We start from the raw sequence: 27,581 nt of genomic DNA, 5'->3' as shown, positions 1-27,581 counted from the left end.
AAGTGGCAAAAAGACTTTATTTAGTTTCTACAAAGTAGATTCATATAATAGATTTTTAAATAGGTGTATCCATACTCCTGTTTGAAGGGCTGACAGCATGGGATGGACCATCTTAAACAGAATCATATTTACGAAATGCAAGAGTCTCCACCTGGCAGATTATGGCCAATGGATCTCTCTTTCCTATCACAGGACAGAGTGTTTAAGTTTTTTGGTGAAGGTTGTTGTTGTTGTTTTACTTTTTAAAGATTTTATATTTGACAGAGAGAGAGAAAGAGTGAGCACTAGCAGGGGAGAGGAGAGCAACAGAGGCAGAGGGAGAAGCAGACTCCACGCTGAGCAAGGAGCCCAATGCAGGACTTGATCCCAGGACCCTGGGATCACGACCTGAGCTAAAAGCAGATGCCTAACTGAGCCACTCAGGTGCCCCTAAGGTTTTTTGTAACTATTTCCCCCAGACTAAAAGCTCTAGGAGGCCATGGACTATGCCTATCTTGTTCATGATTATACCCTATCTCCATTCCTGAGAAGCATGCCTGGCATACAACAGGTGCTTAGGAAATATTTGTTGAATGATGGAAAAAAAAAAAGAATTTTTTTTCAGGAGGGGCTAAAAGAAATGGACCTCTGGCAACCAAGATTACTGAAGGATATGTATTAAGAGATGTACTCTTATTTTTTTTCCCTAGGGTAATAATAACAGTTCTCTTTAGATAGTGAACTTTCTTCTCAGTGAAATAGTCACACAACAGCAGTCCAAAAAATAAAAAGGCAACTTCATTTACCATGCTATATTCTATGTAATACCATCAGGGAAATGCCCACAGGCTATCAGAAAAACTACTACTACTACTACTACTGCTACTACTACTACTACCACTACTTATTTATTTATTTATTTATTTATTTATTTATTTATTTATTTATTTATTTATTTATTTATTTATTTATGATTTTTATTTATCCATAAGAGACACACACGAGAGAGGCAGAGACATAGGCAGAGGGAGAAGCAGGCTCCCTGCAGGGAGCCTGATGCGGGTATCGATCCCAGATCCTGGGATCACACCCTAAGCCGAAGGCAGATGCTCAACTGCTGAGCCACCCAGGTGTCCCAATACTACTTTTCTTGCAGACCTGAATAAATTTTTGATCACAGTAAAAAGCTTTTTTTTTTTTAAAGATTTTATTTATTTATTCATGACAGACACAAAGAGAAAGAGAGGCAGAGACACAGGCAGAGTGAGAAGCAGGGTCCATGCAGGGAGCCTGACGTGGGACTCGATTCGGGGTCTCCAGGATCATACCCTGGGCTGAAGGCAGTGCCAAACCACCAGGGCTGCCCCAGTAAAGAGCTTTAAATGTTCTAAGTTCCTATGCTCATATTGGTAATGCCAAAGCAAGTATTAAACCTGTCTAGGTCTTTGATGCTTATCAAAATGCATTTGAGGTCCACCTTTTACAGTGGAAATACCGCAATGACAACAACAAAACAAATGACAATGGTGACAAAAAATATTACATGTAGCAATTTCTAGTTTACAAGGTTCCACACCCATAATCTCATTGCTTTTTTTTTTTTAAGATTTTATTTATTTATTTGAGGGAGAGAGTGAGAGAGAACAGGAGCAGGGTGGTGAGGGGCAGGGTGAAAAGCTGACTCCCCACTGAGCAGAGAGCCCGGTGTGGGGCTTGGACCTGGGACTCCAGGTTCATGACCTGAGCTGAAGGCAGATGTTCAACTGACTGAGCCATCCAGCCCCCCGCCCAATTTGTTTTTATAAGAAAACAAATTCTTCCTGTGAAGAAGGCAGAGAGAGAGAGAGAGAGAGAGAGAAACAGAGAGAGAAAATCAGAAAGGGAGAGAGAGAGAAAAGGAGGGAGGTAGGAGAGAAAGAGAAAGAGAAAGTGTGTGTCCCTCATGTTACAGAGGCAGAACTGGAGCACGCAGAGCTAAGTCATTCAGTGTCATGTCAGTAGTAAGGGAATAGTTGAGAATTTCAAGTGTGAAATAAGGACAGAAACAGTGAAGGTATTTAAAAGATGACTGGTTTATAAAACAAACTTTTGTTTAGTTTACTGCCTTTGCTTCCCTAACAGAGACACTGTACAGAAATTACATTCTTTACTGTAAAGTATCATGATCCAGCCTTGTCATCATTATATTTACCCAGGGCAGTGGAGAAAAGTGTATGCCTTCCTGTATCAGATGATTAGCTCTTTTATTCATTTATGATACAAGCTGACGGGAACTATTATGGAGGACAGATAGGTTTGGGAATACAGCATCAGAGGCTAGGTCTCTTTATAGCAAACTAAAATTTGGTTGGATATAAAGGGAGAGCTGTATCTCATTCTTCCTCAAACTAGAATAGAACTAAGCTGGAATGTTCCAGATGGGAATATTTCCCAATTCTTTCTTTGACATTATCTTTTCTAAGATGTTCGCCTGCCAGCTTTCCCAGCGATTCGGTGAATCTATATGAAAACATGCTTTTGTAGGCAATAACACAAAAATAAGATTAGGTTACATTTGCAGTTTGTACCTAGTGGAATGTCTTGCATTTTTTGGTGAGACCACATCTTGAGGAGTCACTTTAGCGCCTATAAGTACACATTAGCTTTAAATAGTACTGTTGATTCTGATTAGTTCACTTCCTTTTGTGTGGGAGGAGGCAAGAATGTAAAAGATACAGAGTAATTTGAAAACATCAAGTGTTAAATGTTTAAGGTCTGTCTCTGCTCCCCATTCCCAGTCCTGCCACCGGAATGCTGAAACACAACTGAAGACTTTTAAATTCTCATCAGTTGCCTCCCCTGCAGGTTTGACAATAGACAGGGGTGTATAAGGTGATGCTTGCGTTCCTAAGGGCAGGGAGTTGCATCCAGCTCCTAATCAGCTGGCACCTCAGGCAATGGCAGGCTGGAGTTCCTCCTTGTTTTTAGTATTACTCTGGAGAAGGTCAATGAAGAATGCTGCCAATTTCTATGCTTTTTTTTTTCCATACTCCATTAGGAACTCTCCTTGATGATCATCTAAAATTTGTGGGTTTAACCTCTTCTAAGAACCCTTTGAGAATTTAATAAAAGAACTGGACTCTTTACCCAGGATAATGCTCCTGATGTTGCCACTGTCAATAATCATGATGATAACAATAAAAGCTGCTATTGATTGAGGGCGCACACTGTATGCAGTGACTTGAGCTAAGTATCTTTCAAGGAGACACCAGGGTCCTCTGGATCATCCCTCCTGCCTTCCATACTCCTGTAGCTCACCACACTTTTTTCCACCAGGTCTCTTATGATTATTCCTTTTTTTTTTTTTTTTTTTTTAATTCATGAGAGACACAGAGGCAGACACATAGGCAGAGGAAAAAGCAGGCTCCCCATGGGTCTCGATCCCAAGACCCTGGGATTACGATCTGAGCCAAAGGCAGATCTTCAACCACTGAGCCACCCAGGTGCCCTCTCTTATGATCATTCTTAACAATGCCAACCCAGAATGCACATTATAACCACATGGCAAGCTATTAAAAATTGCAATTCCTCATAAACCACACACAGAGATCCGGATTTAATTGGTCTGGGGTAGGGTCAGCATCAATATTCTTTGAAAGGTCCTCAGAAATTGTGCAGCCACAGTTGAAAACCATGAATATACAACCCACCCAATACTCCATCCTTTCAGTTCCGTGTACCCCCCCCCAAATCCTCCTGTTTGACCCACAACAGCCAGGTACCTCCATTTTCATTTTAGACCTTGAGATTTATAATAAAAATCCTAACTTCAGAACTCTGTTTCCCGCATCACAGACAGTGACCATCATCCCCTAACAGTCTACCTCACACACTCCAGATGCTGCACTCTGGTAACTCAGTGACCCCCCCCCCAAAAAAAAATGGCAAAGCCACTCTTTCGTTGTCCAGAACATTCTCATGTCTTTTCTTTCATCCAGCTTGGACTGTGTTTCATCACTGTAACTCTCTCACTGCATACACCTTCAGTTCTGTTGCCATGTTTGTTCACACCTGGTTCTCACCTAGTAAAATCTCAACCCCAGCTACACGCAATTTTATACTAACTGCAAACCTGCATGCACTTGAGCAGCTGGCTATAGGTTGAAGTAAAGCACAGAACATGCTGACTGGTTTCATTTTAAATTTATGGCTGAAGATTTCTAGAGATCATCTTCAACTTCCCACCAAAAATCTATCAACCTATTGTATCATATACTCTCCTTCAATCCCCATTAACCTGGATGAACTATCCTTAAGGCCAAACCATTCATTTTTGCAATGCATCACTTCTCAAGAACTTTGTTCTTCAGACTACCCATTCTTTCTCCTCATTATGACTTTTCACTTCTCTACTAGATCACTAATATTAGTATCTAATATAGTATAACATCTATTAAAAAAAAATCTTAGTATTCACATCTCTGTCCTATTGCTCTGTTCTCCTGCCAATATCTCCCCATTTTCCACACCCTTGGCAACCACCAATCTATTCTCTGTTTCTATGAGTTCAGTTTTTTTAGATTCCACATGTAAGTGAGATTCATACATTATTTGCCATTCACTGACTCACTTCATTTAACAATAATGCCCTCAGGGTTCATTCATGTTGTCAAAAGTGGCAGAATTTCCTTCTTTTTATGGCTGAGTAATATTCCAGATAGATAGACAGACAGATAGATAGATATCACTGATCTATTTCTATATAGATAGATCTAGCTATTGATGTATACAGATATATGGTTAACTAATATATACAGGTAGATAGATTGATTTTTTAAAAATATTTTATTTTCTGAAAGAAAGACATTGAGAGAGAGCATGAGCAGGAGGGAGAGGGAGAAGCAGGCTCCCCATCAAGCAGGGAGGCCCAAAGCAGGACTCAATCCCAGGACTACAAGATCATGACCTGAGCTGAAGTCAGATGCTTAACTGACTGAACCACCCAGGTGCCCCTGATAGACTGATCAATTGACATATCTACTGATTTATATGTCATATCTAGATTGATCCATCTACATAGGTATACAACATCTAGATCTATCTCTATATATCATATTTTCTTTCTCAACTGTTCTGTCAATAGACATCTAATTAGTTTCCATATCTTGGCTATTGTAAATAATTTTGCAATAAATATTGGAGTGCAGATATGTCTCCAAGATAGTGATTTCATTTTCTTCAGGCATATACCTAGAATAACAATTGCTGTATCATATGGAATACTATTTTTAGTTTTTTGAGGAGCTTCCAAACTGTTTTCCACAGGGGCTGCACCAATTTACATTCCCACCAATAGGGCACAAGAATTAACTTTTCTCCACATTCTCACCAATGCTTGTTATCTCCTGTCTTTTAGATAACAGCCATTCTACAAGTTTGAGGTGATATCTCATTGAGGTTTTGACTTGCATTTCCCGGATGATCAGTATGTTGATTCCCTTTTCATGTACCTATTGGCCATTTGCTTGTCTTCCTTCAAAAAATGTCTGTTCAGGTCCTTTGCCCATATTTTAATTGGATTATTTGGTTTTTGCTACCAAGTTGTAGGATTTCCTTATGTATATGAGATATTAACCCCTTATCAGATATATGGTTTTCAAATATTTTCTCCCACTCTGTAGGCTACCTCTTCATTTTGTTAGTAGTATCCTTTGCTTTTCATAAGCTTTTTAGTTTGATATAGTCCCACTTGTTTACTTCTGCTTTTGTTGCTTGAGCTTTTGGTGTCCTATTCAAAAGATCATCACCAAGACTGATGTCAAAGAGCTTATAACATGTTTTCTTCTACATTTAAGTCTTTATTTGGACATAATTTTTCTAAGTACTGTAAAATAAAGGTACAATTTCATTCTTTGCATGTGAACATTTGTAGCATATTTTCTCAACAGCATTTATTGAAGAGATTTTTGCCCACTGACTATTCTTGGCTCCCTTGTCAAATATTGGCTGACAAATATTAGTTGCCAAATATTAGTATAAGTTCATTTCTGACTTCTCAATTTTGTTCCACTGGCCTGTGTGTCTCTTTTATGCCAGTACCATACCGTTTTGATTACTATAACTTCATAATATAATATGAAATCGGAAGTATAATACTTTTAGCTTTATTTTTCCTTCTCAAGATTGCTTTGGCTATTTGGGGTCTTTTGTGATTACGTACAAATTTTAGGATTGTTCTATCTCTGTGAAAAATGTCACTGAAATTTTTAGAGAGACTGCATTAAATCTATGGGTAAAATAGCTATTTTAGGAATATTGCCTTTCTAATCCATGGGCAGGGTATATCTTTCCATTAATTTATATCTTTATCCATTTCTTTCATCGATGCCTTATTGTTTTCAGCGTATAGAACTTTTACCTCCTTGGTTAAATTTATTCCTAAGTATGTGATTGTTTGATCCTATTGTAAATAAGATTTAACACTTTTTTTTTTCAGATAACACATTGTTAATGTATAGAACCACAACTGATTTTTGTATGTTGATTTTGTATCCAGCAAATTCACTAAATTTGTTTATTAGTGCTAACAGGTCTTTTTTTTAGTGGAATCTTTAGGTTTTTTTTTTTTTAAGAATTTATTTATTTAGTCATGAGAGAGGCAGAGACATAGGCAAAGGGAGAAGCAGTTTTCCTGTGGGGAGCCTGATGTGGGACTCGATCCCAGGCCCCCAGGATCATGACCTAAGCCAAAGGCAGACACTCAACCACTGAGCCACCCACGTGCTCCTAGGGTTTTCTATATAATGCTATTCTGAATTTTGTGTATGTCTTTGCTTTTCTTTATAATTGTAAAATATTGATAGCTTTAAACTATATTGTATAGTTTTGAATGTTTTGAACATCATGCAATTGTATTCATTTTCCTGTGGTTGCTTAATTCTCTTAACAGTATGTTAAGATTCATCCATACCGCCATGTGAAGCAGTTTCAAGTCTATTATCACTTCCTTAGAGTACTCCATTTGTGAATAAGTATTACTTATTTATTATTCTATGCCTGATGGATATTTGTATCATTTCCAATTCCTACCATCATGAATAGTACTACTGTGATCATTCTTGTACTTATCCAATGATGTGCAAGAGTTCTTCTTAGGATATATAAACTAAGTGGAATTGCTAGGTCATAAAGAAATCACTTATGACAAATTATTGTTAAAAGTGGTTTTACAGGGGTGCCTGGGTGGCTCAGTTGGTTGAGTGTCCAACTCTTGGTTGGCTCAGGTCATGATCTCATAAGTTGTGGGATCAAGCCCCACTTTGGGCTCTGCACTTTGTGGGGAAGTTTGCTTTGAGACTCTTTCCCTCTGCCCCTCCTCCCACTTGTGCATGCTCTCTCTCTTAAATAAACAAATCTTTTTTTTTTAAAGATTTTATTTATTTATTCATGAGAGACAGAGAGACAAAGAGAGAGAGGCAGAGACACAGGCAGAGGGAGAAGCAGGCTCCATGCAGGGAGCCTGATGTGGGATTTGATCCCGGGTCTCCAGGATCATGCCCTGGGCTGAAGGTGACGCTAAACCGCTGAGCCACCTGGGCTGCCCTAAATAAACAAATCTTAAAACAAAACAAAAAAACCAAAAAAGTGGTCTTACAAATTTTATTAGTTGATTGGAGGTTGATTGATTATAACAATTTAAGAATCTTTTTGATGTTTGCTCTATGATCCAGTATGTGAATTATTTTTATAAATGTTCCATACATCCCTGAAAATAATGTTTATTCTATAACATGTGTGTGATCATATCAACCTTGTTATGTCTATTGCTCAAATCATTCACATCCTTCCTGATGGCTGTGTATTTCAGTAGTCAGCACACTACAGCCCATCGGCCGAATCTGCCCTTTAGTCTGTTACTACATGACTGGTGAACTAAGAATGGTGCAAAGAGAAGTATGCGACAGAATGAGACCATATGTGCCCTATGAAGCCTAGTATTTAGTATATGGCTCTCTTAAACAGTAAGTTTGCTGATCCTTCAGCTATTTGATAAGTCAATCACTAAGAGAAGCATAGTCTAATCTCCAGCCCTGCGGATAGATTTTTCTTTTTATCCTTGTGTTTTTTTCCATTTTTACTTTACATAATTTTAGTTCATGTTGTTGAGGCATACAGTGTTAGAACCGTTATACTGTCCTGGTGAAATCTATCTTTTACCATTATCTAGTGACCTTCAAGCTCTAGTAATACTGTTTGACTTAAAGGCTATTCTGACTGTATTTTTAGTTAAGTCATCCCTTTTCTTAAAACCTTTCTGTACCCTTAGGATTTACGTGGGTTTTGTGTAAACCACAATACTATATTTAGTTTTCTTTCAAGCTAGTCTATCTTCCAATCATCTAGTAGACATTGCTTTTTAACAGGAGAATTTCATTAATTTACACGTATTATAGTGACTGATATGTTTACAGTTTATATTTCCCTCTTATGTGTGCTATTTTCCTCTTTTCTCCTCTTTTCCTGTCTTTTGGGTTGACTGAATATTTTTATTTCTTTTTAAGTATCCACTAATTTCAAAGTTACACTATTTTCTTTTATTTTAGCAATTACCCTAGAAATATTAGAACACATACTTAATAAAGAGCACATCAATAGTGATTTTATCAACTTCCTACATAAAACAAAGACCTTAGAATGCTTTAATTTCAACTACTCCTCTCTCAAGTTATTTACTATCATCCATTACTATTTTTGTTTTATAAACTAATTTTAGCTTAGATTTATTCACACATGGGCCACTTTCCTTTATGCAGTTTAGGTATTCCATCTGGAATCATTTTTCTTCTGCTTGAAGTATATCATTTAGAATTTCCTTTATTTTTTTTAAAGATTTTATTTATTTATTCATGAGAGACACACAGAGAGAGAGGCAGAGGGAGAAGCAGCCTCCATGTAGGGAACCTGATGTGGGACTTGATCCCGGGTCTCCAAGATCACGCCCTGGGCTGAAGGCAGCGCTAAACCCCTGAGCCACCCGGCTGCCCTAGAATTTCCTTTAGAGAGGTGCAGCTTCCTGTAGGTTTTTTATATTTAAAAAGAAGTTTATTTGCCCTTATTCTTGGAGAGTTATTCACTCCTATCTTTTTAATACTGTCTTTGCCCGATTCTCTAACTTGGACCCCTCTGCTTCTGAGATTCCATTAAGATGCATGTTAGACCTCATTTCATTACATGTTACACTATAACATTAGCTACTATATTAACTATTATTTTACAGTTTAACATATAATATAAGCACCCTCTATGCTATGATTTTGCATTTGTTTGTATCTATTGCATTCTAAGTAACTCATTTGGATCCCAGTCTTCTAGCCCATAAAATCTATCTTCATCATGTCTAATATGCTCAATGTCAACCAAGGCATTGAATGACTATTTCTAATTCCTAATGTTCCGTTTTCTTCTTTTCCAAATATGCTTGATCTTTTTAAAGAGTCTTCCTCATATTTCCAAGTTTGTTTATTCTTTAAATACAATAAACATAATTACCTTGTAATCTATGAGATATACCAACCAATATCTGAGTACTATGCAGATCTGATTATGTTTTGGTAAATTCTCATGTATACAATCTTGTTCTGTTACATAAAGCAACAGAACCAACATGTATTAAAGAAAACAAAAAGAGAACTACAGCTAGACACAGGATTACAATGATGATTACCTAATATACTTTTAATAATCTCTGATAGATTAGGTAGATAAAACATAAATAAGAACAGAGTATTTGAATAATTCACCTCCTTGATGTGTGTATGCATATAAAAACTTTGTACTCAACAAAGTATTTTCCAAGTAAATGTATACTGTTTAATCAAAATAATCAGTACTAAAAAGTACTTACCTAGATTCCATTGGTAGAAAAATAAGCTTTTGACAAACTTTCTTCCCCAAAAGCTACTAGAAAAATAATTCACAGAACTGAAATAAAAATTTGGAATAGATAAAAATTGTTTTCTCATCCAGATGAATTTATAAGTCTAAGTATCTGGAAACCATTACTAAGATTGATTTAATGTTTTTGTAAATGTCAGATTTATCTAATATCTTCTAAGCAATACAATTTCAAACAGACAAATAAATTGCAGGAACATCTCATAAGCCTGAGAGTGAACAGAAAAATGGAAGAGCACTTTTTGAAGGCACTAGCGCAGTACAGTTCTACAGCCTCACAGGTTAAATAATGGTAAATTTTCTGCATAAAAACTATGTTACATTTGATTTCAGGATGCTATGTGCAACTTTGTGCTATGTCTTGAGAAATGAAAATAATGAAGGTATCATTTATTGGGCAAATATGTGTTATTCTGATGTATAATTGCATTTAATAAGTACGTAAAAGTATGGCTATTTTCATTCACTTAACAAATATTTTCTGAGTATCTCCACTATGCCAGGCACTGTATAAGCACTGAGAAGGATGTGTAATAAAATTAGGTGAAATATATTGTATAATAGAAGATGGCGAAGAAAAGTAAAGCAGAAAGCAGATACAGAGCATGGGGAGTTACCTGAACAAAGGAAATGAGGGAAGGGTATTTCAGGCCAGAACAACCAATGCAAAGGGTTCTGAGGTAGGAGTATGAACAACAAGGAGGCAGTGAGGCTGAAAGAGCATGAATAAAAGAAATGGTAATAGGAGAAGAATCTAGGAGGAGACCAGATTGTGTAGGGTCTTGAGGTATGGTCAAAGACTTTGGCTTGTACTTGAAAGTCATCTGCCTTATGTTAGAAAAGAATCACTACGTCCTTTATGTAGTTAAGAGGAGACTGCCGAGCAAAAAGGACAGAAGAAGGGAATTAAGAAGCTATTACAATAATTCAGATAGGATATAATGTTTACTTGAACCAAGGTGGCACTGAAGGGAGCAAGAAGTGATGGATTCTGGATGTAGCTGAAGGTATAGCCAACAGAATTTGCTGGTAGACTGGTGGAAGTATGAGAGAGAGGAGGAATCAGCAGAACTCAAGAGCTAAGCAATCAGCCTAAGCAACCAGAAGGATAATGTTTCTTTATTTGCATTTTATACAGAAGGTAACTAGTTATTATTCCAAAACTCATAGTCTTTCCACAATGTCTCATTACTTGAGGAAAAAGGCAACTGAAATTATGTGCATAGAGCATCTACCATATGGATTACAGACTTTTCATCTTACCAATGAAGTTTGAGAAGACTTTTTTTCCCCTCAATAATTGGTAATATCTCCCTGAATCATGAGATTTATTGCTCAATGACATGGTGAAGCCTGAAAATGTAAAAAGGCTGGAAAGAGGATAGGAAATTTATGGATGACAGAATTATAAGAGGTTATCTAGGGGTTTTAGGGATACTTGGGTAGATCTCCACATTCTCGAGGCTGATGGCATGATAAATTACCCATAGAACCTCCTTAGAAACTAGTGTTTGACAGAATGAGATGAGGAACAGACTTTCCTAAGATTAGATATGAGGTTACTATTTTGCTCTGTTTTTTTTTATATCAAATGTTTTTAATAGAAACTTGAAAAAGTAACCATCAATATTTTAGCTACTTTTCAGTGGCTAAAAATATTTTTAAAGCAGGTACAAAAAGTTGGGTTTTGGCCATTTAACATGTACATAATAAGCTCTCCAATTTATAAAGGAGATATTTATAATAGGCTCCAAGAAATGTATTTCTTTAATCGCTTTCAAATTTCTGTTTAATTTCTTTTTTATTCTCTCATTTGTCATGTTAATCAGGTGCCCTAGTAATACAAGCTGATTTTGCTGTTGTGGAGCTAAAATATAATTCTTTTATACTATTCTTATTGGAAACATTATTCTGGATATTGAGAATGAATCTTCTATCCTGCTATCTTTTTCTGTTTGTATAAACATGCCACAGCGTTAACCAAGAGTTAGTGCTCTTAAATCTGTCCCCCTTATTTCTGTGAAAGGTACCTCCCTCCCTTCTTCCCAGGCATTCTGAGCCAGCTCCTTCCTGTCCTTCACCTCTGTGTCAGGATAGTTGCTAATATTAAGAAACACTAACTGCGCAGTGTGCCTTGTGTATCTAATAGCTCCCTTCTTCACTCCCAGTGCTAACAGCCCAGAGATGACTCTGGTCTTAACTCTGGCAACATCCTGGAATGCATTTCCTCTCCTCTAGACTGTCCCACTGCACTGCATCTGGCATGCTGGGGCCTGCTTCATTGTAAACCTTGGCCCTGGCCATATCACCCTATCAAAACCATAGAGTTGCTTCAATTTGACAGCTGAACAAAGTTTAAACATTTCTTCCTACCTGTAAGGCCCACCCTACACAGTTGGTCCCAAATTACCTTTCCAGTCTTAACTCCTACCACTTCCTTCACAAAGTCACTGCAACTCTGGCAAAAGTGATCACTCTTCCCTAAACCTGCCTCTATTTTAGCAGCTTGGTGCCTCTGATCACACAAATATTTCCTCTTCTCTGCCAAACTTTTCCTTTTGTCTACCAAAAAACTGACTTGTCCTTCTGGTCCCATCTCAAATGCAGCTTCAAAGAAGCTTCTGAGGCCCTGGATCAGTGTGGTTCCCCACCTCCACTGAACACCCTACCCCAGCACTTTGTTTATACAGCACTTACTGCAGTCCACAGACCTGAGCACTTTTTTTTAAAAAAGATTTTATTTATTTACTCATGAGAGGCACAAAGAGAAAGGCAGAGACACAGGCAGAGGGAGAGAAGCAGACTCCCTGCGGGGAGCCTGATGTGGGGCTCGATCCTGATCCCAGGGCTCTGGGATCATGACCTGAGCCAAAGGCAGATGCTCAACCATTTAGCCACCCAGGCATCACCCTGAGCACCCTTCTTAGCATCAATACTTTCTACTAAGCAACTAGAAGATGGCAAGTGGGCTTTGCTCATCTTTGAATCCCTGCAGTGGTAGGATGGTGTTCTGCACAAAGTTCAAGATTATCAGTGACAAGAAGTGTTGAAGAGTAGACATCTTCAAAGACGAGGTTTTAAATTTCTCATTAAAAGCCATGAACATCTCCCTTTCACTTAATAACAGGATAGCCATGGATAGCACACATTATCTTCCTGGTCTCTTCAGTATTCTTTCTGCTCTTCTGTATAAATAGAATTTACATTATAGTGATTAAAAGTCCCTTGTAAAATGGTGCCACAAAACTGTATCTGGGAAGGGAGGATCAGTACTAATCTGTTCCTTACTCGCTATTTAGTGAGTAAGGGGAATATGAGATATGTTCGGATTAGAGACAGAAAGGAAATGGAGTTTTCAAGGGAGAAAAAAACTTACAAAAGAAAAACCTATTTCACAAAATGCAGTCTGTGGAAAATCTTTCAGCTGAATGTCAAGATTCAGAAAAATCAATAAAACCTTTGAAACTAGAACTATGTGAAAGGGTTTTTAGGCTTGATGGTAATATACAATGCAATGGGTTCAAGAAAATAAAATCTTTCTCCAGTAACGGCAAAAGCAATTCTTCAATATTCAAGGAGCCTCCATGGCCTCAAAATATGCGTAGCACAAATTGCTTATTACACAGATAGGGACAGTCAAGATTCAAAGGGCCAGCATTTTCAAAAGGACTTTTTACCAAGGCTGTAATTAGTTGTTCTGGCAAAAACTGCATACACGTCTAATTGCACACACAATTGGCTAATTGTATCTTCAAAATAGAGGGTAAAGGGTTAATTGTATCCACATCTGGCCACAAAGAAAGAGGTTGTCCTTTGAAAATATGACACTACACTTAGATGAAAATTTGCATTAAACAACCATCCCTATTACTACTAATAATTATAATAATACCACATGCTTACAAATTAATACCTTTCATCATGATCCTGAAAACACTTTACAAACATTAATTAATCTCACAATACTCCTATGAGGTATGAAAAGGCGATTATCCCAATGGTGTCAATGAGGAAATACAGGAAAGTTAGGTAATTGTCAAAAAGCCACAAAAGGAATGGGAGCTCCTAGCCCCTGGCTCTGAACACAGGCCTAGGTCACTAGGGAGGTTCAATGGGGAGTCTGGTTCAGATAATCAGTAAAAATAAAGCTAAAACCAAAGCAAAACTAGGTAATCAAGTTTCACAAGAAAACTGACCTGTGATTTAGAGACTACTTTGATTTCTTTTACTCAAAAGAATATAGCATCAAGAATGGAGCTAACAGAAAGCATCCATATCAGTAAGGTGAAGTTAAACTTTCTCAACTTCCAAATTACATGATACCATACATAGAAAACCTTAAAGACTCCACTAAAAAACTGTTAGAAATAATAAATGAATTCAGTAAAGTTGCAGGATACAAGATTAATATGCAGAAATTGGCCACATTTTACATGCTAATAACGAAGTAGCAGAAAGAGAAATTAAGAAAACAATTCCATTTACAATTGCACCAAAACAATAAACTACCTAGGAATAACTTAACCAATGAGGTGAAAGACTGGTACTCTGAAAACTATGAAATACTGATAAAAGAAACTGAAGATGACACTAACAAATGGAAAAATATACCATGCCCGTGGATTAGAAGAATTAATATTGTTAAAATGTCTGTATCACTCAAAGCAATCTACAGATTCAATGCAATCCCTATCAAAATACCAACAGCATTTTTCATACAACTAGAACAAATAATCTTAAAATTTGAATGGAACCACAGAAGATCTCAAATAGTCAAAGCAATCTTGAGAAGGAAAAACAAGGCTGGAGACATCACCATCTGAGATTTCAAGTAATACTACAAAGCTGCAGTAATCAAAGCAGTATGATACTGGCACAAAAACAGACACATACATCAACAGAACAGAATAGAGAGCCAAGAAATAAATCCACACTTTTATGACCAATTAATCTAGGACAAGGCATGAATATACAGTGGGGAAAAGATAGTCTGTTCAGTAAATGGTGCTAGGGAAACTGGACCACTTTCTTAACCAATACACAAAAATAAACTCAAAATGGATTAAAGATGCGGTACCTGAAACCATAAAACTCCTAGAAGAAAACATAGGGAATAATTTCTCTGGCATGGACTATAGCAATATTCTTCTAGCTATGTATCCTTAGGCTAGAGGACTGCATCAAAATAAAAAGCTTTTTCACAGTGAAGGAAACCATCAATAAAACAAAAAAAGATGACCTGAAGGGGAAAAGATATTTGCAAAAGATATATCCAATAAGAGAGTAATAACCAAAATATATGAAGAACTTCTACAACTCAACATCAAAACAATATTCTGATTAAAAAAATGGGTGGAGGCGGCACCTAGCTGGCATGTTACTCTTGATCTCAGGGTTGTGAGTTTGAGCCCCATGTTGGGATTAAAGATTACTTTAAAAAAAAATGGGTGGAAGCCCTGTAGACATTTTTCCAAAGAAGACATACAGATGACCCAGGAACACATGAAAAGATGTACAACATCACTAATCATTAGGGAAATACAAATCACAACCACAATTAGATTACCACCTTATACCTATCAGAATAACTATAATCAAAAAGACAAGAAATAGGGGCGCCTGGGTGGCTCAGTCAGTTAGGCATCCGACTCTTGAGTTTAGCTCAGGTCACGATCTCAGGGTTGTGAGATCAAGCCCCACAGTGGACTCTGTGTTCAGGAATGGGGGTCTGATTCTCTCCCTCTGCCCCTTTCCCACTTGTGTTCATGCTTGCTCTAAGATAAATAAATATTTTTTTAAAAAATAAATAAGTGTTGGGTAAGGATGTATAGAAAGACAAACTCTTGAGCACTGCTGGTGGGAAAGTAAATTGGTACAGCCATTATGGAAAACAGCATGGGGGGGGTCCTCAAAAAATTAAAAATGGAAACATCATATAATCCAGTAATTCTACTACTGGGTATTTACCCAAAGAAAACAAAAACACTAATTTGAAAAGATATATGTACCTCTATGTTTATTGCAGCATTATTTACAATAGTCAAGATATGGAAGCAGCCCAAGGGTCCACATATAGATGAACAAATAAAGATGTGGTATATATCAGCCATAAAAAAGAATGAGATCTTGCCATTTATGACAACAAAGACGGACCTAAAGGGTATTATGCTAAGTGAAGAAGTCAGATAGAGAAAGGCAAATACTGTATAGTTGCACTTATATGTGGAATCTAAAAAACAAAACAAACAAAAAGCAGAAACAAGATCCAAAAATACAGAGAACAAAGTGATGGTTGCCAGAGGAATGGGGAAATACAGCTTCTAGTTATGGAATGAATAAGTCACAAGAATAAAAGGTACAGCATAGGAAAATAGTGAGTTGTATTACAGTAGTGCTTACTGGTGACAGATGGGAGCTACACCAGTGCTGAGCACAGTATAACATATAAACTTGTCCGATTGTGATGTTGTACCCCTGAAACTAATGTAATGTGTGTCAACTATACTTCAATTAAAAAAAATAGAACAAGTAGAACTTTTTATTCCTTGGTTTGATTTTATGATCAAGTATGACAGATAAAAGGGTATACAAAATCGCATAACACATCCCCAGTGAATAGTACTGATGTGTCAAAAATATGTAAGAGGAAAAAAATATGTAAGAGGAGTAAATTTCTACAAGAGATTGTCTGGCTGTAGCAGCTGTAAGTTGAGGACATCCTGGACATAAAGACACGGGATACAAGACTAAACAGTAAAAGTAATGTTACCTTACTTCTAACTGTTGTGAACTTACATCAGATTACTAGTCAGGAACACCCAATTTACACAAGCCTGGAATATTTAACTTAATACAAATATAAACTTCCTTATAAATACATATCATTAGTATTTCTGTAACCTTAATATTTTCTTTAAGAAATGAGAGAGATAGGAAGAGGGTTCATTTTTAACAACATAATATTTTAAGAACTGATTTATTTTTTACATTAAAAAAGTATTCTTGTAGCCCTCTCAGAAAACTGATGAGAAATTCTCTATGCAGATACTTAGAAAGATACAGAGATATAAATATGCTCCAGTTCAATTCACTTATCTGGTGAAGACACAGTGCTGGAGAATACAAAGATGAGCAAGATACAGCACATTTCCTGCTTTCACAGACATATAGTCTATGGATTAATTTACATTTACTCAAGCCCTACTACAGGTCTTCCTACAAAGATTTTGAGGCAGTATCTGATAGAGGAATAAAGAACACACTGAAGTCGGGACAAGGAAAAGGGAAACAAAACATGTTAAAAGGAAGAATCCGAATGACTTGTTTTTCTATTTTTCAGAATTGGTCCAAAGTTACCAGGTACCCAGAGCAAAAAGAAAGAAAGGAAGAAAGGAAGAGAGACAGACAGACATGTGAGTAAAAGAAAGGCTACAGAGAAATGTGGTGGGGGAGGCAAGAAAGAGGGACAGAGAGAGAGAGAGGGAGAGATGAAAAAAGGGAGAAAAGGACACTAGGACACATAACTAAATATTTTTAAATGCCCTATAGAGGTAAAGAACAGTATAGCATGAGAGTACCCTAAAACAGAGACCTGATTTCCAACAGAGGAAGCAGAGAAAAACAGTTATATTCTGGGCTAGGCTTGAAAGTTAGAGCTCAGCTCCACTGCAGCTGCTGCAGAAAGGGCCTTCCACCCAATGCCCAGCAAGCAAAGGAGAGAGCCGTGCCTGCAGGAGGCCCGTTTGGGAACTGGAAGTAGAATCTTGCTTCAAGTGCAGGGTAGAACGACTCCTGGCAGGAGCTGCAGGCCCACTGGCAAAAGCAGTGCTAAGCTTTGTCCTGTTTCTGTTAAGTAACAAGTGATGCTATATTTTTGATGGGGGGGGGGGGGGATACAACTTTTTTCTTTCTTTTTCCTTTTTTTTCAAGTACAAAATTCTGACACTGTGTCAAGAATAGACCAGAAAGGCAAAAGTCAAGAGAAAGAAAGATCTGTCAGGAGGCTCTGTAATAAATCAGATGAGGGATGATAAGGGTCTGCTCTCTGGTCCTGGCATGGGAGAGGTAAAGGGGAGGACAAACAAGAGACTCTCTGACAGGACTTCGTGAATAATTAAATGCCAGGAAAAGGATGAGTCGTCCATGACTCAAGCCCTTAAATCCTGCCTGACCAAGGACATCCAGAAGACTGACACTGCTTCTTTTTCTTATGTTTTATTAGGACTGGTGTCAACCAAATTAACATATACCTTTATATCACAAATATTTTTCATCACTGAAAAGTATGCAGAATTGATCTTCAAAATGGTAACAGATTATTAAGTATATCTTTCTTTAAAGTAAAAATGAAATGTGTTATTTCAAGCCAGCACCATGGTGTGAGACCTAAAGCACTGTAGTTATATTTCCAGTTCAGACTTCAGCATCTGTCCCTTTCTGTTCACTTACATTTATAAAAACTAAAATGGGCTTTAATATTTTTTCTGGAGAGTTAAATGACTTGGCACTCACTGATCATATTTGTATATTTCTCCTATGTTGCCAGGGATAATGCAAAACTATGATCAATGCAGATATTTAAAAATTACTTGAATGAATAAATTTAAAATTTGAAGTCAAATAGAAATCACCTGTTCCCCAAATCTGTAGCCTGATATTACTGGTAGTATTAGACTACATGTTAAATGTAAGTGATTGCTGCTGTTCATTATATGACAATTAAAAATTTCAACAGCAAAAATCTATTTCCTAAAAAATATATCCTGATCACCAAATTTGTTATGAAAAACTGCTAGCTGCTTTATCCAAAGCCAAGTCCTCATTAGTGCTAGTGCTAAGAATCACTATAGATAGAATAAGAAGATGTTTGGTAGATATTGCAATGCACTTACAATGCTTTCTTTGAAAGTGACATTACCCTTTATAATAATGTTCCATTTTTGTGTTTTGAAGGAAAACCACTGATTTTTTTAATCTACTTATTATTACTAGTCAGTGAACTCCTAATCCCATATAAAATAGAGGTCACATTTTGAGATTTCGCCTTTAAAGGCCTAGATGACCTGGGTCAACTGCCTTTGAGTCATAATTCCCTCTAACCTGGTCAGTGATTCCTGAAGAATGAGGGTTTGTACCACTGTGTATGCAGGTGCTGAGGACAAGGGTCACTGGGTAGCTGGGTTCCAGGAAGGCTTCATGGGTAAGAACACAGGCAGGGCAGAGGGCAAGACAGGTCAGGGGCTATCACCTTTCTTTCTGGATCAAAGGCTTTAGTGGCAGACCCTCAGCCCTGCCACGTGCAGGCATGTGAGTGTATACACAGAGGTCAGCTGAGATGCGGTCCCTGGGGGCTGACCTAGTTGCAGTGAGCTCAGAACTAGGGGCTCTAGAATCCTGATGCAGAGTGTTAGCTCCCAATTCTGATTCACTGACTTGACAGTTAAGTGTTTGGATTGAGTCTAATATATCTGAATTCAAATTTGAGCCATGTATTGGCTAAGTGAGCTGGGCGTCTGGCTGGCTCAGTAAGTAGAACATGTGACTCTCAATCTCAGGATGGTTGAGTTCAAGCCCCATGTTGGGCATGGAACCTGCTTAGAAAAAAAAAAATTGTAAAAAAAAATTTTTTTTAATAAAAAAATCATTGCATCTTAAAGGAAATTCTATTATAAAATTAACTAAAATAAGGTAATTTTTCATTTTAAGTATTTTTTTATTTGAATGATAAAAGATAACAGATTATTTGCCCTACTTGGTTGTAAGATTACTAGTTCTATATCAGTGGGCTATTTCCCTTCTTTCTTTTCTTTTTTTTAAAAAAACATTTTATTTATTTGGGAGAGTGAGAGTGAGCGAGAGAGTACAAGCAGGGGAACAGCAGAAGGAGAGAGAGAAGCAGGCTCCCTGATGTGAGGCTCAGGCCCAGGACCTGGAGATCATGACCTGAGCTAAAGGCAGACGCTTAACTGACTGAGTCAGCTGGGCACCCCATCTCTTCTTTCTTAATTATAGGTATGTATTTTGTCAATGTACCCAGTTAATATTTCCCAACCATCCTTACCGGTAAAGGGAGCCAAGTGAAAGCTGTTGAATTGGGCTTTTGGAAAAGCTATTTAAATGGGGCTTGCTTTTGTTTCGGTCCCCTCCTATGGTTGGAGATGCAGCAGCCATCTTGTAATCAAGAAGCAACCTGGTGTATGGAAGTCACACATTAAGGGTGGTGGAGCAGAAAGAGTTCTCTCTAGGACACTGATGGTATCATGGAGCCATTATACTAGCCCTTGATTAAATGTCCAAAGTCAGGACATTTCTACATGACAAACCCTGATTTGTCTGAAGTGCCAGTTTAATGATTGTCCATAACTGGCAATCAGATGTATTTCCTGATTCCTTCATGTCTATACACATTATAGGCCGCACCTAGGTAATTCTATTTGAAGGGAGATTAAAAGATCCCCAGTTTTTTCATCACACTTTCCCCCCTTGGCATTATAAAGTATATATTTGCTATAAAGTATATCATGCCATTATTAATCATTCTTTGGAAATAGGAATTAGAAGCATCTGTTAAAATGCAACTGTTGTCTGAGAAGAGTGATACTTTAAGCTATCAATAGAATTGAGTATCTCGTTGTGAATTAATTTATTAATTAACATCCATAATTAGGTAAGTCCTGAGGGGATAGAACATACAGATAAGTTTTAAGAAAATTAGTCAAGAAAAGGAGCAACGTCAGGCCACCTTCCTGTCCAACACTCCCTTACTCCCACTGTCCATCCCCTGACTCCATTCCTACCCAAAGACACTAATAGGCAGCCTTAGAGGTAGAAAAAAAAAGGAGATATAGAATCTGAAGGCAAACTTCTATTTCTTTATTATATAAAGGCTCCCCACAACCACCCCTCTATATGAGAGTACTTTATTTACCCTACAAAAAAAAAAATCCCATAGTTAACTAATAAACAACACTGGTAAATTAGCCATTCTGTAGATAACTGAGTCACCTTTCTATCCACTAGTTGCTGTGAAAGAAAGGAAAAAACCATGGCAGAGAGCAGCTAAAGCACAGGACCAGTTCAGTGGGACTGGATTTACCTAACATTTGATCTAGTAGATGAATGGTCATTTCAGGTACTCAAACATGTCTCCAAATGCTTATTATTTTCTAGGCTCTGTGCTAGAAACCAGGGATTTGGAAACAATGATGATGATGGCTGGTCCTCAGAAAACTTAGCACTGTGAATAAAGCATTGCAATACACTCTGGTGTATGTGATACCACAAGTGTATATGAAAGTTGAAGTAGGAGAGCAGAATTCACTCTAAGGTTAGTGAAGGGTGATCAGGGAAAGCCTCCCAGGGCAAATGATGCCTAGAGAGGATTTACAAAGATGAACAGGATTTTGCTAGGGAGATAAAAGGAGATATGCATTCTGGTCAGAGAGAACAATGCACAAAAAGCTGGAGATATGGAGAAGCATGGCATATTTGAAGCATTTCAAGTATTTGCTATTTCTGTAGCATCAAGTGGGAAGGAAGAAGTAAAAGAAAGAGAATTAAGCAGAGCCCAGATCAGGAAGGGTATTGAATGTCATGCTAATCAGCATGGACTTTCTCTGATAAGTAAGTAGTCACTGAAAGTGAGCTAGTGCTATGGTAAGATTTAGGTTTTAGAAGAATCGCTGCTGGCTGTCAGTTTGGAAGGGAATGAGGCTGGAGGAAGAAATATCACCTAGGAAACCTTAGTATTAATGCAGATGACAAGGGATGTGGAGGTGCATGCTGAGTGGTTCTTCTCAGCCTCTGTTACGTGGAGGGCGAGGTGGGAGGAGAAGGGAGAGGGAAGGGAGGTCAAAATCTTTCACCTGGATGGCAGTGTTCACTTTGGAAGAGTCACTTTTCACCTGTCCTCCACATTTATAAAGCACATAGGAAATGCACGTTCTCTCTGAATACACTTTTTTAAAGTTTTTAAAATCTGTAATTATACTGCTAGAGAGTTCACTAAGCGAACCCAAAATAGAAGTGAGTAAGAAGGAGAATCCAGATTCTGCTATAGGTGGCCTCTTAGCTTTCAGAAGCAGTATCATCATTTTGCAAGAGAGCATCTTCTGCTTTTTTTAAAATGGAAAGTAGGCAAGATGAAAATAGTGTCCACCCCTTTCTACCTCCCCCCAAATATGTGGATAAAATGAGAAAACATACTTGAGGGGGCACCTGGTTGACACAGTGGTTGAGCATCTACCCTTGACTCAGGTCGTGATCCTGGGGTCCTGGTATTGAGTCCTGTATCGGACTCCCTGCAGGAGCCTGCTTCTCCCTCTGCCTATGTCTTTGCCTCTCTCTGTATCTCTCATGAATAAATAAATGAAATCTTAAAAAAAAATAAAAAGAAAACATACTTGAAGCACTTTGAGCTTTGAAGAACTGTACCTATACTATTGATATCCCTAAGTACTGGCTTGTGGCAGGATGATCAGCAATCAGCATTGTACAGAAGAGCCAAGCATAGAATTAATCCAACTCTGGAGTTCTCTGAATTAATAAGAAAGTTGAGTTATGGTTATGGTCACTGGATCAAATACAGGTGAATTTTTTAGTCTAAGGATGACCCAAATGTTGCATGGGATAAACTTACACCAAAAAATTCTGTTGTTTATTTGAAAATCAAACTTAAATGGGCATCCAGTATTTTATCCGCTACACCTGGCAGTTCTAATTATGGTAGTACCTTAAGAGGGAAGAGTTGCTCAATTCATAACCGATTTACCTTATTTGTGGCATTTTGGCTTCTCTTATGCAATAGGAAATATTTTGGCTACAGATGAGGGAATTTTGAAGCACAACAAGATAAAAATGTGACCAAAAATGACTAGTTATAAAAACTTTCCCAGCAATGCTGGGAATCTCTTAAAACTGTGCCCTTTAAAACAGCAAGGACAGGAGCATCCACTCCTAACTAATGAAACAGTATATTAACACTTTTTAAAGAAAGAATAATGTTCATTAACATATTATAAGTACTACAACTTCAAAGACAAGTATTTCTAAAGAGCAAACAGCCCACAAGAATATAGAGGCATAAAAACTTTTCTAAAGAGGTAACACTTGGAAAAAAAAATTTAACAAAGAATGCTTTCGTGATAAATGACAGAAAAGACAACCCCCACCACCACCACCAAAAAAAGGTTTTCATGCTCACGGAGGTCTTACTAATATGTCCTCAATTGACTGCCAAAAAAAAAATAGGATGACAGGGCCATCTTTGGAATCCAGGGCAAGGTGGAAAGCCCAACTGTCCAAATCTGGGAATCTTGCAGCATTTACACTAAAGCATTGTGCTATTTTTAATGCACTTTAAGCTCACTTTTATTATTTCCAGACCTCTTTCCTCATTAAGGCACAGATATAAACTGGGAGCTACTTATAGGATAGATACCAAATAGTCTGTCTGCTGGCGAGATACAGACCTCCACCTTGCATGCATATCAGCTGGAGAAAAAAGAGCCCTTATTCATCAAATTTAAAAAGCACTCTCTCATTTCATGCTAATTGTATGGTCCTTTGCGTGATATACAAAAGATTGCCTAAGATGAAAGGCGTTAAAAGAAAACTACCAGTCTTGGAGGGTTTTTTGTGGAACAAGATTAACTTATTACTTTTTTAGAGAAAATAAATGACTGACTAATTCAAGTATTACATTTATCTTCACAGAATGACCTTTATAGGTTTTATTATTATCAATGCCTATTCAACTGCCTCTCTGCCTAATATAATGTGACCTCATTCGACTAATTTCAGCGCTCCAAAACATTTTAGGGTGGTGTCAAACAGTTCATAAATTAAAGAATTTAAAATAAAGTACACATGGGTTTCATATGATTTTTTTTCCACAAAGGAAATAGTTAAGCCTCCCTGGAAAAGAGAGCCTGATTATTAATAAATGCTTATTTCCCAGTTCCCACTATATGCATGTTCTGCTTCAGCTGGTTTCATATAAAAGCATGATATGAAAGATTCATTTTTGGTTATAGATATTATCAGCAATAGTATGTAATAATATATTAAGTGACAGAATATTAGTCAAGGGTTGTAAATAAGATGATAAGCCATGATAACTTATGCCATATAATAATTTATGGCATATAGTAATATATGAATTGGGTCTTTGAAAACCTGTGTTAATTTAGACTTATGTTACTATAAATATCAGCCAATTATTAACAACTACGTCAAAGCCATCAGGGGAAGAGAGGTGAAAAATAGAGAAACACTAGGTACAGTTCATGCATTTAGGTTGCACAACAACAAAGAGGCACTTATTTCTTCCAGAACTATCTATCGATCGCCATCCGTCAACTGAACAGGGTTGGCAAGTCCAAAGAATGGCCACTTCCACCCACAGCCCTTGCACAGAGCAGAACAATTGGGCTTCCCCAACTGCCAAAAAAAATGTTTCTTCAAGAGTTTAAAATCTGAATCAAACATACTGCTAGTAAGTCATATTTACGATATATAATTGAGGGGTTTTTCAACCTGTTAGACTAGGATTGCCCAGTAAAATTAAAGGCAAACCACATATGTGATTTTCAGTTTTCTGGTGGCCCTTATAAGAAAGGTAAGAGAAAAAGTTGAAATTAATTGTAGTTCTTTTTTAACCTAGCATATCCAGAATATTATCATAATAACATGTATTAAACATAAAATATTATTGAGATATTTAAGAACTTTTTTTTTTCATATCATGTCTTTGGAAGCCAGTATGTATTTTATACTTTAGCACTTAGGGACATTTCAAGGGCTCGATAGCTACACGTGGCAAGTGGTGACCGCATTTGGCAGTATAGTTAAGATTTCACAAACTTAAAAAAAAAAAAAAAAGCCTTGTTCTTAATTACTACCTAATGTTTTCCTGTGAGTCCAATCTCAAGCCACTAGTGAGGTTACTTGTTCTTTGTGTTAATGAACACAGTGAAAACACAATCTATACCACTAAAAACTGGGACTGAATCCTAAGGCCATGCTTAATTTTCACTAATAACAAGTATTTATGTATTAAACTATTGTTTTGCCTGGCCCCATTTCTGATCCTGCCACAAATTTCAGGAGTTTTATTTTTTCTCTGAGGACTTAATTATTAGCCACATCATCCAACATTCAGTGAAATATTCACATCTTTACCATTTGGTCTTAGAATAATGTGGTGTTCCAAATAGTAAATTATGTAATTCCTAAATCGCAACTGGTTTATGACTAATTGGTAAGAGTCGTGGAGGTTCCTCATGAAAAGAGGTCCAAAAAAATCAAGAAAAGAATAACTAAAAACAAATGACTATCAAAATACACTAAATTCCAGGCTAACAAGCTCTTGGCCCTTATGAAATGACAAAAGACAGCTTCAGGGCTTGCATGTTAAACTGAAACCCAACAAACCATTTTAAAGAGCTGAAGCAGGGATGATCATTAGTAGAAAAATAAGTGACAGCAAGGTGCCAGTATTTAATCCTCAAATCTGAACATTCGAAATTTAAAAGGAGTAATATATTTTTTTCTTTTAAATGAAGGCCAGTTCATTTTTTTCTTCTCTCTTGTGAGTTAGAAAATTTTGATTTCAAGTTCGGGTTTTCATTTGACTGACAATTCCAGGCAATATATCAGGAACCCAACCCAAACGTTAATAGAATTATAAATGTTATAATCAACACCTAAAAAGATCTTGAGATACAAACGGAGTAGTCCCCTAAATCACTTATGACATTAATACATCAGAAAAATTAACATTCTCATATTATGCTTTTATCCATAATTTATATATAATTTAACCTTATATTTCTCATAATATATCATTTTCAGATCCTATGCTCTCCTGTGGCACCACCTTTCTGCATCAGTAAAACTCCTTGGTTAAGGAAAGCAGTGCTTAACTGATTCATTTGGTTAAATGATGGTTAACTTTGTGATGCCCTAAAATTTGCTTGAGTGACAATTACCTCTAAAAGCCATAGTTATAGCCTCCAATCCTGGGCTTCAGTTATAGTCAACTGCCTTGCATGATCTTGCAATAATGAACTTTTAGAAGTGCAACATAATTTTTTTTTTAACCACAAATCTTCAACAGAGTAATAACCCAGAAATCTTCAGACACAGAGAACAATGTTTAGCAGAGCCCTGGGCCAAAACAGGTGTTCAAGAAATAGTTATCGAAATAAATGAAATGGTCTGATAGTTCAAAAATGCTCTTTGATAAGAAGCTGGGGAATTATAATTTATTAACCAGGCTAATCAGGTTAGGCGATGATAAAGATGCCAATGCAAAGTTACCCAGAAGATCTTTTGGTGACTAAATAACCTTATGCTAGAATCTGAATCCATTTTTCTTTCAGAGAAAAACTATAGTTCAGTTGAAAGCACAGAATACTGGTTTTGGTTCTCAGTGTCAACAGGCATGAAGCAAAGGTTTAAAAAACAAGTACACCCATGGAGATTTATCCAACTAAAAACAGTACACCTCTTTTTGATCTGCTTCAGTGGCCCTTCTACACAAGTGTGACTTGGACTTGAGCTTGCTGTGCCATGGGCTTCCCGGGCCCTGGTTAACTAAAATGCTATGGCACTGCTTCCATATTTCCTTCCTTCAACAACTATTTATTTGACACATATTTCATGTAAGTATTGTTTTTAGGCTCTGGGGTGTCAGCAATAAGTAAGACAGAGAAGATCGCAGCTTTCAAGAACTTTCCATTCTTCCAGTAATTACCTGTACCTTGTCAGATACAGCACAGTATAAGCAACTATTGAATGTAAACATATGACATATTAAAAGCTGGGAATTAAAAATTTAAGAAGTAGTAATAATACTCATGGTTTGTAGAAAATCTTCAGATGCTTATCATGTTACTTAGTCAACTTAATTTTTGTGCAAGAAAGTCTTGTACTAAATAAATAGCTAAAAGGGACAAAACACATTATGAAAAGATATTTAGGAATTACATGGGAATAAAAGGTACAGCATGGGGAATACAGACAGTGATACTGTAATAGTGTTGTCTGGTGACAGATGGAGGTTACACTTGTGGTGAGCACAGCATAATGTATAGACTTGTCAAAATCACTCTGAAACGAATGTACCATTGTGTCAACTGCAGTCAAATTAAAAACTTTAAATAAAAGATACTTAGGAATCACTAAAAAATAAGAGGAAAAAATGTTTTTGAATCATTTAAAAATATAATTTAAAATGTGTCTTCCCTTTTAAATTATGTATTTGGATGCCCACAATAGTCAATATAGTGGGAAAACACTGAATACACAATTGAGTTTTGAGGAAAGGCCTAATGCATAATAGAGCTAAGAGCTCCTTTAGAATTTGGGAATCAGAATCATCCCTGAGCTGGCGTAATGGGAATGATTAAAGATAACCTGATGTGGCACCTGGCTAGTTCAGTTGGTAGAGCATGTGACTCTCGATCTTGGGGTTGTAGGTTCAAGCCCTGAGTTGGGTGTAGAGATTACTTAAAAACAAAATCTCATAAAAAATAGTAGTAAATAAAGATAACCTGAAAAACTGACAGAAGCTGTGAAAGAACTTGGTGAAAACAGTTCATTGCAGAGAGATGGAGTGATTTTACACATATACTTCTGTTAATCCAACGTTAAAAGAATAAGGAACT

The 27,581-nt window shown here is 37.0% G+C and overlaps 1 protein-coding gene across 4 annotated transcripts in view; it reads right to left on the bottom strand.

Annotated features, from left to right (window-relative positions):
- UMAD1 (UBAP1-MVB12-associated (UMA) domain containing 1) overlaps positions 1–27,581 on the bottom strand; it is a 229,489-nt gene that overhangs the window by 39,292 nt on the left and 162,616 nt on the right. The window contains exon 4 of one of the 4 annotated variants that reach the window (XM_055307339.1): positions 20,039–20,101. The exons of the other annotated variants lie outside the window; for them this stretch is intronic. Within the exon in view, the coding sequence (XP_055163314.1) occupies positions 20,090–20,101 (12 nt within the window). The 3' untranslated portion in view covers positions 20,039–20,089. Of the gene's footprint in view, positions 1–20,038; positions 20,102–27,581 lie in introns of those variants that run through there. 4 annotated transcript variants of the gene reach the window in all.

This window comes from Nyctereutes procyonoides, unplaced genomic scaffold (genome assembly GCF_905146905.1).
Source record: "Nyctereutes procyonoides isolate TBG_1078 unplaced genomic scaffold, NYPRO_anot_genome, whole genome shotgun sequence".
NCBI classification, from domain to species: Eukaryota; Metazoa; Chordata; class Mammalia; order Carnivora; family Canidae; genus Nyctereutes; species Nyctereutes procyonoides.
This window is presented reverse-complemented; position numbering and strand designations above follow the sequence as displayed.